The sequence below is a fragment of the Chiloscyllium plagiosum genome, unplaced genomic scaffold (assembly GCF_037043375.1).
Source record: "Chiloscyllium plagiosum isolate Xiang-an unplaced genomic scaffold, Cpla_swu_hap1 HiC_scaffold_4, whole genome shotgun sequence".
In the NCBI taxonomy this organism is placed as follows: Eukaryota; Metazoa; Chordata; class Chondrichthyes; order Orectolobiformes; family Hemiscylliidae; genus Chiloscyllium; species Chiloscyllium plagiosum.
In genome coordinates, this window is record NW_028270142.1 from 78,461,847 (window position 1) to 78,478,673 (window position 16,827).

Below are 16,827 nucleotides of genomic sequence, written 5' to 3' on the forward strand. Positions count from 1 at the left end.
TTCCCCCACATTCCATCTATATTATTCATGAATATCACAAACAATAAGGGATTAGCATTGATTCTTACGGAATACCACTGTACACCAAGCTCCAGTCACACAAACAGCCTTCTACCATTACCCTTTGTCTCCTATCACTGAACTAACTTTGGATCCACCTTGCCAGTTACTCTGGATGCCATAGGTTTTATTTTCTTTATCAGTTTTCCATGTGGGACTACCACATCCCTACTACTGATGTGAGACTTAGTGGTCTAATGTCCCCTAGCCTATCTTTACCACCCTTTTTGTTCAATCAAATCACACTAGCTGTCTTCCAGTCCTCTGGCAACTCCCTTGAGGCCAGAGACAATGGTCCCTATTATTCTCACCCTCTCAAAAGCTTAGCCGAAATCCATATAAATTACATCTACTGCCCTACCCTCATCCACATACTTGGCCACCTCCTCAAAACTTCCACCAAATGTGTTAGGCATGGCCACCCTCTGCTGACTACCCCGATCAAATCATGGCCCCTTTTAATGGAGATTAATTTTTTTTTCATTATTTTCTTCAGCAATTTCCTTACCACTGATATGAGACTAATTGGTCTATTCTCCTCTGGCTTTTCGCTACCAATCCTTTTGTAAAGTGGAATCACATTCACATCTTCCAGTCTTCTAGCATCTCCCTCGAGACAAGAAACAATTTATAAAGTTTGGGTCAGGGCCCCTGTTATTTCCGCCCTCGTCTCCCATACCTCCCACAACAGTTTAGGATACAACTTATCTGCATCTGGGGATTTGTCTCCTTTGAAAACCACCTAAGCCTCCAATACCTTCGCATTTCTTATATCAATCTAAGAACTTCACAGTTTATCTTCTCAAATTTTGTACCTGCATCCTCTTTCTCCAAAGTAAAGGCAGGTTTGAAGTACTCATTTAACATTCTATCATTGTCATCTGACCTCCTTCACGGATTCTCCCTTGGGTCACGAATGGGCCCTATTTTTTCCATTGTTATTCTCTTCCCCTTGATATATTTGTGGAATATCTTGGGATTCTCCCTACTCTTGCCCGTCAGAAATTTCTCACCTCCCTTCCTTGCTCTTCAAATTGCTTCCTTGGGTTATCCCCAGCACTTTCTATACTCCTCTAAGGCCTCCGCTGTTTTGCTCCTTTTGCAACTGTTATATGTCTCTCTTTCCCTTGTTAATCTAGTTCTGAATATTTCTAGTCATCCATGAGTCTCTGGGCTTGTTGCTCCTACATTTCACCTCCCAGGACAACATGGCAGATCATAGTGTCATGGAGTCATAGTATCATGCAGCACTGAGGAGCCCCTTCTGCACATCGGGTCTGTGCTGACCTAACTACACTCCTCCCACTTTCCAATCTTCCCTCTTTTTTTTTAATAGGTTACGTTTCTCACCTCTACTGCCCTCGAAGACATTCCTTTCCAGATTCCCTTCATCCGGAGTGAAAAAATTCTTCAAATCCCCTCTTAACCTCCTGCTCTTCACCTTAACATTCTGCCCTCTTGTTATTGAGGTGTTCCTCAAGGTAGTGTCTTGACCAACTATCTTCAGTTGCTTCATCATAACCTTGCTTCAATCATAAGGTCAGAAGTGGGACATTCATTTGTAGGGTGATTGCAAACTGTTCAGCACATTTGCAGCTCCTCAGATTTTGAACAGTCTATGTCCTCATGCAACAAGACCTGGTAAACATTCAGATTTGGACTTAATAAGTGGCAAGTGACCTTTGTGCCATACAAATGGCAGTCAATAACCATCAAGAGAAAATCTTAACACCTTCTCTTGCTATTCAATGGCATTACTATTACAGAACTCCCCCCCACTATCAACAACATGGTACTGTTACTACAAGAGCTGGTCAGAAGCTGGGAATTCTGCGGCACATAACTTACCTCCTTACTCCCCAAAATTGTGCACCATTTATAAGACACATGTGAGTAATGTGATGGAATGTTCTTAACTCAGCTGGATGAGAGTAACTCCAAACGCATTCAAGTAGCTCAACACCAGCCAGGACAAAGCAGCCAACGTTAAATCCATCATCTGAAACATTTACTCCCTCTACCAGTGACACACAGTGAAGCAGTGTGCACCAACTACAAGATATACTACAACAACTAATTAAGCCTCCAAAAGGACATTGCAAAGCATCAACTTTGAGCACCAAACCTGTGGGTTCCATCCTACCTAATCATTATTGCAATTTTAACCAATATCACTGTACCTTCACTGGGGCTGGATCAAAATACTAGGGTTCCCTTCCCAACAGCACTGTGGGTGTACCGACACCATAAGGACTGTAGTGTCAAGAAGGTGCTTGCCACATCCCCTAATGGAAAATTAGGAATGGGCAACAAATGCTTTCCGAGTCACATCCCATGAAAGAATAAATAAACAAAGGTTTCAAAGCTGTATTTGAAAATACAGCTTTTCAAAATTCTCTAGATTCATGTGTTGTTCCATTCAGTTAAAATGCAAATGCCTCTCCATAATTAAGGCAGGAAATTGATTCAGAACTCACAGTCTTACATAAATTGTGGAAAATTATTGCAGCTTATTGTCAAAAACAGTTACTGAACAGTTGAATATATGTAAACATGTCATAATAAGTCAGTAAGGATCTGTGAAGAGTTTGCCATGTCTCACTAGTTCCATTGAATTTGTAAGCATATAGCTAGCTATGAATGTTGTCTAAGTGGACTCCCAGAAATTGCTAAAATTCCATACAAGTGATTAGAAAGGACTGTTCAGTACATTTGCAGCTCCTTAGATTTTGAACACTCTATGTCCTTATGCAACTAGACCTGGACAACATTCAGGTTTGGGCTTAATAGGAGGCTAGTATCCTCTGTGCCATACAAATGCCAGTCAATGACTATCAAGAGAAAATGTCACCACCTTCCCTTGACATTCAATGCCATTACTATCGCAGATATCCCCCATTATCAACAACATGGTACTGTGGCTACAAAGGCTGGTTAGAAGCTGGGAATTCTGTGGTACGTAACTCAACCCCTTACTCCCCAAAATTGTGCACCATCTTTAAGAGGGGAAAGTGAGGACTGCAGATGCTGGAGATTAGAGTCGAAAAGGATGGCGCTGGAAAAGCACAGCTGGTCAGGCAGCATCCGAGGAACATTCCTGATAAAGAGCTTATGCTCAAAATGTGTCTCTCTTGCTTCTCAGATGCTGCCTGACTGGTTGTGCTTTTCCAGCAGCGCACTTTTCAACCCACCATTTATAAGACACAAATGAGGAATGTTCTTAACTCAGATGGATGAGTGTAACTCCAAACGCATTCAAGAAGCTCAACACCATCCAGGACAAAGCAGCCAACTTTAAATGGTATCCCATCCATCACCTTAAACATTTAGAAAGGACACAGATTATATGTAACCTTGTGATATGGATCTGTAAATGATTGGCATGTAGGAGTCAGAGGGTAGAATTAAACATAACATTCTCCTCTTTGCACAATGTGACAGTTAATATTCCTCAGGATATTTGCTAAAGTCTTAACATTTCATCACATCATGCTGACTTAAATGAAGACATAGTTTTTTTTAATCTGACATGCTGAAGGCAGTAAAGAAAGAACACACTAGGCTGAAACTTTAGAAGGTTTCTAAGTGGGAATGGAGGTTTGCAGGGCCACAATATTCTGAAATAATCCAGTCTTCTGCCTTGGGCCAGGCTCTGGTCCATGTGGACGAAAACCTGTTTAATCTTCTCAAAAGTACATATCTCATTGCAGGCTGAATGAATTGCAGATATTATGGGGTATTTCTGACTCTCTGTTAGCCTCTGACACTGATAGGATGAACCTGAACTCATTCCCAGACATTAGTTTTGTTGAGGGGCCAGGGATCACAATTACTTCAAACTGAGCTGGTAAATGACAGTATCCATCTTTGAGAGAGAGGTTTATTCTCTTGTTTGGCAATTGAGACATTTTCACTATCTCTAGCCCATAGGAAATTAGGGAGGTGGGTGGTTTAATGATTAGGAATAATGTGTTATTAGTATATACGCATATTCCACACTGCTTTCCCAGCCTATACTTCATTGTTTGCTGTGTTAAACCATGCCGGGAACTAAAGATATTAGCAATCTGATTTGATCTTTTGGTGGATTAAGAAAAAAAATTAATACAAATTGTAGACGTTTTGTATAATTTGCAGTGGCAAACCGCTTGAATGAAATGAATAGGCAGCCCTAGGTTGCAAACAGGTTCCGTTCTCGAGTCCAGTTTGGAATTGGTTTGTTCACAAACTTGAATACTGTACAATGCAGGACAATATAAAACAGCCATTCTTAACTATAGGAATATTCATATTTCAGATCTTAAAAATTAAATCCCTGTATGGGATCGCATTTACACGTTAGTTGAAAGTTTGTAGATACGGGACTCCTTGTTAACATTATCTGCATTTTGCTTTTTGACTGGCTCTTGGGAGTTTGACAAATGAGTTCCCATTGGTCTGTGTTGTAATCTATCCTATTTCCTCACAGATTAGTAAAATGTGAAATGGTTTTTCATTTAAAAACTACGCACATTTTGTTTAAGCGCTAGTTTCTGGGAAAGTCTGATAGCTGATGCTTAGTCATGAGAGTATAGATTATTTGTGCTAACATTTACCTTCCAGTCATTCTCCAGAGTTCGGGGATAATAGATTGAAAGACGTACCATGAGCAGCTGCAGCAGCAGCACCAGCAAAAACAGCAGGCATTGGAGCCACGGTTCCCATCACCCTGCTGTGGTTGTGCAGAGCCCGGCATCTCCTGTTGCACCAATGTCTGTCGCTTACGCATCTCCATCCGCTCTGATCCCATGGGCTATGGAGAAAACAAGAAACTGCTTTAAAGAATGAAAGCAGTCCACATGAACACCACTAAGCCATGACTGTTTTTGAATTGGAGATGCCAGTGTTGGACTGGGGTCTACAAAGTTAAAAATCACACAACACCAGATTATAGTCCAACAGGTTTATGTAGAAGCACTAGCTTTCAGAGTGCTGCTCCTGATAACTTTACTATAATGGTTTTCTTTTGTAACGTCTAGTTCTTAATCACTAGCAAAAACACTATTTTAAATTTAAAGCAGTAATCGGTCTCGATTTAAATTGTTTTTGTAAACACATCTCTTTTTAAATGAGTTTGAAGTATTTGACACTTTTTATTATAACTTTCTTCCTTAGTATTGACAAACCTATTAAGGTGATCAAACATTTATATTATTTGCCTTCAGGAAGCAGCACAAGTGAACCTGAAAATGATATTGAGCAATTAACTGTTTGAAACCATAATCAAAATCCAAGGACAATGGTGATGGTTTCTCCTTTTGGACTGACAAACTAAAATCTCATAAACATGCATACGAACATTTAAATTAGAAGCTCAGCCTTTCAAACCTGCTCTGCCATTCAACACTGTTTGAGTTCTGAATTCAACATCCCATCTACACCCAACTACCTCTGCTTTAAAAATAAAGCCTCACCATCTTTTGAAGTAGAGAGTTTGAAAGTCGCACAACATTCTGAAAGAAAAAAATTCATCTCATCACTGTACTAAAAAGGGGACTCCTAATTTTAAAAGTGTCCCCTAGTTTGGATTCACTCACAAGAAGAAGCGTTTCCATTTCCACCTTGACAAGATCATTCAGTGTCTTATCCAATCATGTCTTGCTTTTCAAAACTCCAATGAAAACAAGCTCGGCCTGTCTTTTCATTCTTTATAAGTCAACCCGTTTATTTCAGGTATTAAGAACATAAGAACTAGGATCAGGAGTAGGCAATTCAGCTCCTCAAACTTGTTCTGCCACTTGATATGATCATAGCTGATTTCATTTTGGCCCCAACTCCACCTCCTGCCTGCTCTTCATAACTCTTCAAACCATTTCTGATTCAAAATGGTCCATCTTTTCCCTAAATTGACTTAATGTTCCAGCATTCACCATGCTCTGGGGTAGTGAATTCCACACGTTCACAGTCCTTTGAGAGAAGTAATTTCTCCTTATCTCTATTTTAAATCTGCTACCCCTTATCCTAAACCTCTCATTCTAGGTTGCCGCACATGAGGAAACATCCTTTCTCAGTCTACTGTATCAATCCCCTTTAACATATCATTTACCTCAATTTGACCTCCTGTCATTCTTCTAAATTATAACAAAATCTACCTAACCGCCTCTGAACCAATGCATTCTCATCCATCCATAAATAAGGAGACCAATACTGTGTATATGGTAATCAAGATGATGTCTCGCCAATTCCCTGTACAATTGAAACATAACATCCATGCATGGATTAAATCTGTCCTTCATTTTAATCCCTATAAGTGTGATGGTGGGGTAAATATAATGTCACTGAGCTAGACATCTAGAGATAATGATTAATATTCTGGGGCAATGGATTCAAATCTCTACAGAGCAACTGATTAAGTTCAATTAATAAAACTCAAGTTACACGCTAGTCGAATGGTGACCATGAAACTATCATCAAAAAAATTCTGATTGGTTCACTGTAGTCCTTTAGGAAAGGAAATGTGCTGTCCTTATCTGGCTTGCCTTGCAAGGCAACAGTTCAAGAGCACTATTTGTGGCCTTGCCAGGAATGTCCATATCCTGTGAATGAGGAGAAATTGTAATTGAAATGTTAGCCCTGTTATTTTCACTCCTTAGATACTACCTAATCTCTAATTATTTTCAGCATGTTTGTTTTCATTCAAAATATCTAGAATTAGAATCAGTAAATAGCCTAGCGATTACTGTAAACAGAATACATCTTACTGTTATTGTAATTTCAAGTGGCAAGAATTTTATAACTGGCACAACATAATTAAGAAACATGTTGCTTTTTTTTTGTAGACTATAAGAGGAGTGAGCAGAGGGTATTTACCAGAATGTTGCCTGGGTTGGAGAGTTCTATTTATGAACAGAGACAGAGCAGTGACGAAGAGTCCTCTTGACTCGAGACGTTAGCTTGCACTCTCTCCATGGATGCTGCCTGACCCGCTGTGAGCTCCAGCATTTATTGTTTTCTGACCATTACATTGATTATTACAAATTAATCCTAGTAAGATTGTGAAGAAAAACTGATCATAGGAAATCTTTAAAGTGTTACCTGTGGACAATAATTCCCAAACATATTCCAAAGGTTTCTCAGTTGCACAATGGTGCAGAGCTGCTAACCTCTCACGTTGAACTGTATGAATGTTGGAACATAGGCTCTTGTATGGAATGCTGCATTTGAGTGATTTAAGATTGCAAAATGGAAGTATTCCTGCTAAAATTATAATCATCTAATGTATGTGAATGTCATGGTATGTGCTGATTAAGATGTAATTTTTCAGAGGGCAGTTGTTGAAGGTCTCCATGTATCAAGGATTTATATTCTTGATAACTCGCAGGTTCCTATTTCATTCCCAGGGGCATATGTCTTACAAGGGTGATTCCTGACAAATAACAGCTACCCTTGCAATCATGATTGATGGCTCCATGATAAAATCCCCCTGAGGCAATGCACAGATATAAAGTGGCCCATTCTTGCAAAAGGATCATGTGGAGCAGATGATGGGGCCTCCTCAAGATGAGTTTCAGAATCTTGGACTGATCTAAAGGGGCTTTGCAGTACACCCCAGACAGAGGATGTCACAAGACTTAGCATGCTATACTCAGCATAACTGTTTGTATTGTCACTAAACAGCTGGGAGTGGTTGCTCTCCTCTCTTCTTCAGCTTCTGAATGGGAGTGAAGTGGGAAATGGCATTGGGACAGGGTGACACAAGGCACACAGACACACAAGATGGCCACTGAACCATAAGTTGGCCACTTGATACACAAGATAGCTGCCAGACCACAATATGGAAACAGACAGCAGAATAAACACAGATATTGCCTGGGCCACCAGAATGCCAGCACAATGCACTCACAATCTAGTTGATTAGCTTAAGACAAGTGGGGGACAGAACACACATGAGTAGCGTATACTGCCTGCCTAGGTCCGGCCAACACCTTTGATGGAATTGCTAACTACTTAATACGAACTCAAGAGAAAGTGCTAGTGGCCAGTGCTGCAGTAATCGTTCTTTTCAGGAAGAGCGATTAGCACCCATTACTACTGTAATGGACTTCTGCTCAGCCATTGAAATTGACAATGTCAGTGCTGAAACTGACAATGACCGCGCTCAAATTAACAAAGGCAGTGCTAGAACTGACAATGATTGCAAAAAGTAAACTATCAACGATTTTGCAATGGTTACAATAAACAAACCATGTTACAGAGACAATAACCTCATCACTGTCCTACTATATCACAATTTGTGTAAAAGTATCTTGACATGTGCTCCAGGTTGAGAGAAGACTCGCAGCTGACCACTGTGCTGTTGGTGTCTTTCTCTCCCCGGAGCTCCGGTATTTCCTTGTACAATAAACTCGGTCGTTGAATCCCGACTCGAACTCTGGTCATTTGTTCACAACAATTGGCACTGCGAGCAAGGTTCTTATTATTGGTGCCCTGGTCGAAGGCCACGATCGGATAACTGGGCTAAGAATCAATTTGTACCTGCAAACAGGAAGAGTCAGACCAGGCCACGGACAATTTAAAAGGTATACCGATTGTAATGTCTAATTTGTTATAGTACGGAGTTAAAAATTTAAGTGCATGTCTGTGGAGAATAAGTGTTAACTGTATTAACTGCTGTGAGAACCTGCTACTTGTGCTGAAACAGCCAGAGGACAAGGTAGTGCCTGTCTCAAAAACCCTGCCTTCAACTGATGGTTAAGAGGGGTAGCCCCACCACCCTCCACATGAAGGTTGGGATTTGAAGTGGAAATTGAGGCACCGAGGGCACTACAAGTTGCGAAGCACAAGTGGCAAAGTCAGGTAACACTGGACTCTGTAGGGGCAAACAACGCAGAGTCCAGTTAGAGTTTAAGTTAAAAGCTGGATGCTGTTTGTACTTGTAATTTCCAATGTGGTGAGGAAGAGGAGCTGATCACTCTGACCAAGAGCCAAACCTCAGTGGACTGCATATTACCAAGGTGGGGAGCATGAACACTGAGTAACCATGATTCTCTGTCAGTCAATAGTAGAACGACACAACTTGAATAGTGGTGGTGGTCGGGAGGGTAAAGGGTCCCACCAATAGAGAGCACACCCGGCTCGAGGTAGGTTTCTGGGGCTATCAGGAGGCATTGGGTGAGTAGAGGTGGCCAGGAGGGTAGAGAACTCCAACCAGTAGAGAGCACATCCTATTAAGCCAGCATTCCCAGCCAACCGGTAGGTACTGATTAGTATTGGTGGCCGAGAGGGTAGACAAGTCGCACTGGTAGAGAGTATACCTTGCTAGGAGGCTGCTACAGCCGTATGGATGGTGCTGGGACAGTATTATTGGCCAGGGTAGAGACGTCCCCACTGGTTAAGAACACTTTACTGTTGGTGGTATCCGGAGGTACACAATCTGCTAAATGGCAGATCAAAGTTTTAAGGGGGATACTGCACGTTCCCTTATTGAGAAATACACAGCAGACAGACAAAGATTGACACAGCAATTGAAGAAAAATGGCTGAGATCCATCGCAGACACTAGCACAACCAAGAGAGTGGATAGATAAACAGAAATGGAACAAAACTAAAAAATAGGGGTAATGTTAGTACATCAATTAGCAGGCCTAATTGAACAAGTGACTGCCTCCATTAGTAGGTAAAGAAAGGACCAGGAACAAGTTAAAGAGCTGGAGGATAGAATAAAAGAGTTGGAGCAGGAGTTAAGAAGGATGCACAAGAATTCAGACGTGGCTTCGCTTCCTCCTTACAATACCATCCAGCAGGGACCAACTGCTCCCTCTGTTGGACGAACCATGTCAGAGTACAACTTAGAGCGAGTTACTAGAGGAGAAACAGACTTAAAACCCAAAGCGAATTATAAACCCTTCACCCTAGGGGAGAGGCAGCAGATTATGGCCTCCCTGGGCAAATTACAGCTCCAGAGTGAAAACACCAGGTTCTGGGAAGAGCTGGATAGTGTATGGGTAGGGTACCAATTATACCTGAGGGACATACACCAGCTGGTCCGGGCAGCTTGTCCAGTGGACAAGTGGAGACAGGTAGCTGGTGGACCCAATGCCACAGTGGCCCGAAACTTTAGGGGAAGATGGTGGACACATGCCATTGCCTTTACAGCTGAGATAGATGCCCAGCAGAGCCCCTTTGCCAATTTTAAAGATGAAATCCAAAGGGTGGTTGGAACTACTCCCACAAACTTAAGAACATGACCACTAACCAACTTAAAGGGAAGGCGCCTCTGAGTATGGGGAATGATTATTTAGGGTATATCAGGAATGCTCAGGGCAAGCAAAACCAGATCAGGAGGACCGGGCATCCATCCAAAGATGGACTCTCTAAAGATGGGCTCTCTAGCCTCCACCAAGCCATCCTGAAAATGGGAGTAGTAACGTCCCAGGATTATGATGATCTAGTTGAATGGGCTAGCAGGGTGCAGGAGGCAGAAGCTCTTGCAATAAAGGCAAGACGTGACAAAGCATCCTACCGGAATGGAGACGAGAGTAGAATAAAACTATCCTGCCACAACTATGGCCAACAGGGACACTTTGCTAGGGAATGTACAGCCCCATGAGCAGGGGGAAAATGGGTTGAGAAACATATCAATCATGATTGAATGGTGGAAATTACTCGATGGGTTGAATGGCCTTATTCTGATCTTATGGTCTAAACACAGCAGTTTCCAACCCAAAGTTCTCACTCTTGAACTGAATATTAAATTCTATTATGTTATGATCTCTACTTCTGGGAGGATCTTTTAGTCTGAGTTCATTTATTAAATCTGTGCCAATTCGGTTGTTGTTTACGTAGTAATCCAGAGGTTATTACCTTTTTGGTGCTGTTTTTTAATTTAGCTCCAAGTATCTCATTTTCCCTTAGCAGAACCTTTTTCATTGTTCTACCTATTTTGTTGATACCTACATGGATCACAACAACTGGATTCTTACCTTCTCATTCCAGGCTCCTTTGCAGCCCAGATGAGGTATCCTAAACCAGGCACCATTCAGGGAACATAGCCTTCTGGACTCTTGATCCTGGCTACACAGAAAAGTGATTATTTCTGTGATTTTATTAGCCCTGATTACAACTACATTTCTCTTTTTTTACATTCTCCTGAATAGCTCCTTGTACCATGCTATGATCAGTTTCTTCATTATCCCTATAGATCCCCTCATCCAAACAGAGAGCAAGAATCTCAAATCTGTTAGGTAAATTCAAGGACTGAGACTGTGGCAGCACTAACTCCCAGATTCTTCTACTGTCCCTCTCATAGTCACACCCTCCTCAGCCTGGCCACTGACCAAATTTGCAGTAGTTATTCTGGTGTCTCGAGCTGGTATGGAAAGAGCCTGACTAGTAGTGGAGCCTGTCAGCCTTGAAGGTTTGGATGGATGGCCCTGGGGATGTTTGTGACTGGCGGTCCCAGATCTACTGAGAGGGTCATTCCCAGATCCAGGCATACTTTTCTTGGCTTGAACTTCAACACGGTGGGGGGAGCACCGGGAGGGTGTAACATGGGAAGGGTGGGGTGGGGAGCGGGCACCTATGAAGCATCCTGGGAGATAAGTGGTATGTGGTTTCTTCTCTGAATGGGTGCCTGTCAACACTGCCCTGTCTTATTGAGAGGAATGGAACTCGGAGTGAGGTCCCTTGACCTGTGGTCACCTTACTGTTGGTGTGAATACCAATGGCTAAACTAATGGAGAGTATGTCGGCGAGCAATTCTGGCAGCTTGAATCTGAAGGGCTCTGCTAGACTTGGCTTCCATGGCAGCCATGGATGAAGTTCAAACTGTTTATGGTGATAGCCAGGTGCATGCTGATAACAGCACCGGAACATTGGTGGACTGCTCCAATATCCAATTAAGTTTGCCAAATATCTCTGACAAAACTACTTACATCTCCTGTGTTTTGTGTGCATTTGCAGTTATTAATGGCTTACAAAATGGGCTGAACAAGTGCCTGGTCTCTGGAAATCCTCCGAGTGAGGGCATTTCTTCCTTTGCCAGCTTTGTAGATATACCAATGATGTGCTTTCTATATACTTTCACCAAGTTGAAAATAGTTGAGCTGGTGGACGGTGTAGGAGATAGCCATACTTGTTTCTCCCTCAAAGGTGCAGAAGGAGCTGATGTCCAGAAGGGCTAGTCTCTTGCAGGCACAGATTGGGTGTCTGCCTCTCATGCCTGCATAAAATGAGAAAGGGAATGAGACGCACAATGAGGGTAGAAGCTTTAACAGGTTGAGAATACGTTCACATTGGTGATATTGGGAGCCAGCACAATGAAGCTTCCTTGGTTGTGCAAGTTTCAATATCATCACACAAGCAGTTATGCTCTTTTGCTATGAGTGAAAGTGTTTTCTCCTCATTTGGGTGAGGAGACAAATAACTGCCATCCTATCTCCCTTATGGGTCTTTCAGACCTAATGACAGCTGTTTTCTCCTGCAGTGAGAAAATGGCAAGATTGAGCAAGATGGAGGTGGTTTGAGATGTTAATGATATCACAAGGAACTGAGTAGCAAGTACGAAAGTTGGGAAGGTTTTAGTATTATATGGGGATAGTTTGGGTAAAAATCATGAAGGGAAGATTGTGCACTAACTAATGAAAGTGTTAGACTGTGGAATCTTGGTGACAGGTGGATGCAGTGGTGGAGTTGGAATGAAAATGAGGTTACAGAGAGAAAACGTGTCTATTACCCTTGTTGAGTGCAGAAGGTCATTCACCTTCTTGTGACATTGCCTCCACAGTTACTGCACTGGCCCAGCATCGTTACATCAGACCAGGCAGGCAATGCCTGGTCCCATCGTCTTCTTAGTTCTGGGGAAAGTGGACATCTATTCTGTAAGTCCCTGCGCATGGAATGGAGTACTAACTTCTCTCAGCCATGTTCTTTGGAATTTGCAGTAGTGGACTGTTGAAGGCAAATCTCTGCACCGGTAGGATTTAAACATAGTGCTTACAGTATGAATGTTGAAACATCTGAGCATCTGCAAGCTCTTCTGCCTCTGATGAGCACAAGATTATGAGAGCAGCATTGTGGAGATGGGATGCATTCTAAATAAAGGCAGCAGTGGAGAATTGTTTGATAAAAATTGCCAGGCCTCACGGAGGGAAGCTCTGCATGAAACTCCCTGAAATTGACACCACCAAAATATAGGAAGATTCAGCCTTTTTAAAATAAATACTGCTGTGAGGAGGGGTGATTTCTTTATTTCTCCCCTATTTCTTTAAGGTCTTCTTGGTCAGATGCAATAAATATTTATATTTCTTATTTCGCATACAACCATCATTCTTCAATTAACTTTGGTTAACCAGTTGCAAAATAAAGAACATGGTTCTTGTGGTGCGATGGTTAATGTTCTGCTTTCTTTCAGAGGGCACATTATTCCAACTTCCTTTGATTGTGGATTCTGATTTCTTAAAGACCATAACAACATTGTAGAAGAATCATACAGTACAGAGGAGGCACAAAAATACACTACCACTTATACTTGTCCCACTTTCCCACACTAGCCTCTCAGAGAGCATTCCAGCCCCCATCACCCTCTAGATGAAAAAGGTTAATTATCCAAATCACCTCTAAACCCCCTGCTTTTTATATTGAAATTATGCCCTTATTGTTATTGACCCTTCAAACAAGGGGAATAACTGCTTTCTATTCACTCTGTCCATACCCCTTATAATCTCCTACATCTCTATCAGATCCTCCCTCAATCTCCTTTGCTACAAAGAAAACCATCTGAGCTTATCCAGCTTCTTTTCATGGTAAAAATGCTCCAGCCCAAGCAACAGGTGGAGAGGTGATGGTGTTGCTAGATTATTAAACCCTCATTCCTGAAGAAGGGCCTGTGCCCGAAATGTCGAATCTCCTGTTCCCTGGATGCTGCCTGACCTGCTGTGCTGTTCCAGCAATAAAGTTTCAACTATTAAACCAGTGAACCAAGTAATGTTTCAGGGGACCCAGGCTCAAATCCCACCATGGTAGATGTGGAATTTTAATTTAACAAATATCTGAAATTTGGACTCTACTGATGATCATGAAGCCATTGTTGATTGTCAAGAAAATCCCATCTGGTTCACTAATGTCCTTTAGTGAAAGAAAATGCCATCCTCACCTGGTCTGACCTACACATGACTCCACACCCACAGCAATATGGTTGACAATTAACTGCCCTCTGGGTGATAAGAATGGGTAATAAATGCTAGCCTGGACAGTGATGTTCACATTCTATGAATGAATACGAAAAATATCCTGGTGTGCCTTCTTTGTATCTCATCCATTGGTGATCATATTTTTTCTGTAGTGGAGTGACCAAGAACTGTACAATACTACAGCTGTGGCACTTGCAACTGTGGCTTAAACAAAATCCTCTACAACTCTAACATGACATTCCTGATCTTATATGTTATGCTTTACTAATAGAGGCAAGTGTCCCCTAAGCTTTCTTAACCACCCTGTTAATGCCTTCAGGGATCAATGGCAAGTAACCCAAGATCCCTCTGTATCTCAGCTTCCCAGTGTCCTGCGATTCATTGAGTACTCTTATCTTGCTTCTTCTTCCAAAGCGCATCATCTCACACTTATCAGGATTAAATTCCATCTGCTACTAATCTTCCCATCTGACCAATCCATTTATATCCTCCAGTAGACTAAAACTTACCTCCTCACTGTCAACCCACCTAACTATTCTTTGTGTCACCCACCAACTTACTTATCATTCATACCACATCTAATCTAATCATTTATAAATATCACAAACAATAAGGGATCCAGCACTGATCCATATGGCACACTGGGCCCAGTCACACAAATAGCCTTCCAACACCACCATATAAAGTAGAGCCAGAAGGACAGTTTAGTTCACACTAACTCAGACAGTAGGGATACTTCACAAAACAGACACAGTTACAAATATACATGAGAGATAGAATCAGAATGAGTAAACAGATTTATTTATTTGGGAACAACTTAAGTACAAAACAAGCCAAGTACAGCAGTTTAACAATATCCGTGCTTTTATGATCGAATCAAAAAGTTCAAATCTTTGAGTTTACGGTCTGGATTTTGTTTGTGGTCATGCTTGTTTGGCAAACTAGACAGCTTCCTCTCTTTGAAAATCTCTTCAATAGTGTTCTGAGGAAGATTTGCTGAAACATTTTACTTGCAGAGATCCTAAATACAGGTGGTTGGCTGCTTTTCACAGGGTTTCTCTGGTTGCTTTTTGGGCTGCCTTTTTTACAGCCTAAAGTTAGAGCTGTTAATATTGTCAGTAAATGTTAAATGGAATAGCACTGACTACTAATTCAAAGTGTATGGTTAAAAAGGCAGTTGGATTCAGGAACTTGGACTGGCTGACATTGACATCTGAGAATTTCTGGAAGGTTAATGCTAAGTCTAGCCACATGATTATAGCAACCACTTTTGCTGGGCTGTTTAAACAAGTCACTAATATACATGCGTGTATTAAAAGTTGTTCTTTCCTCTTTTCAGGACAATATACACCTGGGTAATAAACTGAAATAAATGGGTGAAGTATGTCATTATAGGAATGAAGATAAAGGCAACTGTATCTTAAAGATTTTAGTGTTGTCGAGTTATGAGCGTGAAGCTTGCATAAATCTCTCAGTAAGATTTCTCAGTCAACTGTGTTGTCTCCATGTTGTTTTTTCATCAGTACTATTTTCCAGATTGAGACAGAGGAAAGAGAAAGAGATCAGAGCTTTCAGTGTCTGCTGTTATCAGTCCGTATTTGCTGTTCAAAATAAGCTACTGAGTATGGTCTAATTCTGTTTGTATAATCCAAGTCTAACTCCACTGTCTTTTCAAACTAAACACTCTCAAAGTAATGTTTCATCTTGAATATGTGAAGTTATCATTCAAAAGATGCAAATTTCTCAACACCTCACTGAGTTTCAGTGCTTTGTAATTAAAATAGTAATTACAATTTTGCAATTTCTACTTGGTTACCTCAGTTCTGAAGAAGATTCTTGCCAGACTTGAAAAGTTAATCCTGTTTCTCTCGCCATAGATGCTGCCACACCTGCTGAATTTCTCCAGCATTAAAAATGGTTTCAGATTTCCAGAATTCACAATATTTTGCTTTAATTTGAGTTTCCCATATCATTAGTCGGGGGATCTGGATTATAATCTAGTGACACTATTACTATTCCCACCATCTTCCCCGGCTTCACTATATGAAACACTACCTGTCACGATCTCTGCCAAAATGTCACACTGCCTTGCTGTAGAATTGTTTTAATGTTCCTATTGAGGGTTCACTTTAATCTTAACTTCTGGTAACAAATACTGTTAACTTGGATAAGAAAGTGATGTTTACTTGGATGGGAAAAAGTTGAGTCTTGGAATGCTGAGATAGGAACACTGGGCTGGTGGTAGTCTGTTCAAATTAATACTTAATGTTTAGTTCAAATACTGCCACATTTCCCTGTTGCCATTTCACAACTGTGCCACCTTCACCTGCCTGGTGATTCACATTTTCCCTCTCTGTACATTTGGTTTATCATTATTTTCCCATTATCCCACATTAATTTTACTTCAAACATTTAATCATTACCTGGTTTCCTTTTGAACAATTTACAAAGTCATCTCTACTCTCACAGGAACACGTTTCATCTTCTATCCCTGTCCTCCACAAACTTTGCTTTGCTTACACTCCTTTCACTGTTCCCTGTTGTGTTTCCCAGTTCTGACAAAGGAAGTTAAATCTAAAATGTTTCCTATAGTTACACGT

The 16,827-nt window shown here is 41.3% G+C and overlaps 1 protein-coding gene across 10 annotated transcripts in view; it reads right to left on the reverse strand.

Annotated features, from left to right (window-relative positions):
* The window catches only part of rgs20 (regulator of G protein signaling 20), a 306,524-nt gene that overhangs the window by 102,670 nt on the left and 187,027 nt on the right, over positions 1-16,827 (reverse strand). For 6 of the 10 annotated variants that reach the window (XM_087986395.1, XM_087986394.1, XM_087986396.1 and 3 more), the window contains exon 2: positions 4,704-4,852. In XM_087986395.1, coding sequence (XP_087842521.1) covers positions 4,704-4,852 — 149 coding nt within the window. Of the gene's footprint in view, positions 1-4,703; positions 4,853-6,909; positions 7,118-11,971; positions 12,259-16,827 lie in introns of those variants that run through there. The other 4 variants (XM_087986398.1, XM_087986400.1, XM_087986399.1 and 1 more) reach the window with 3 other exon arrangements.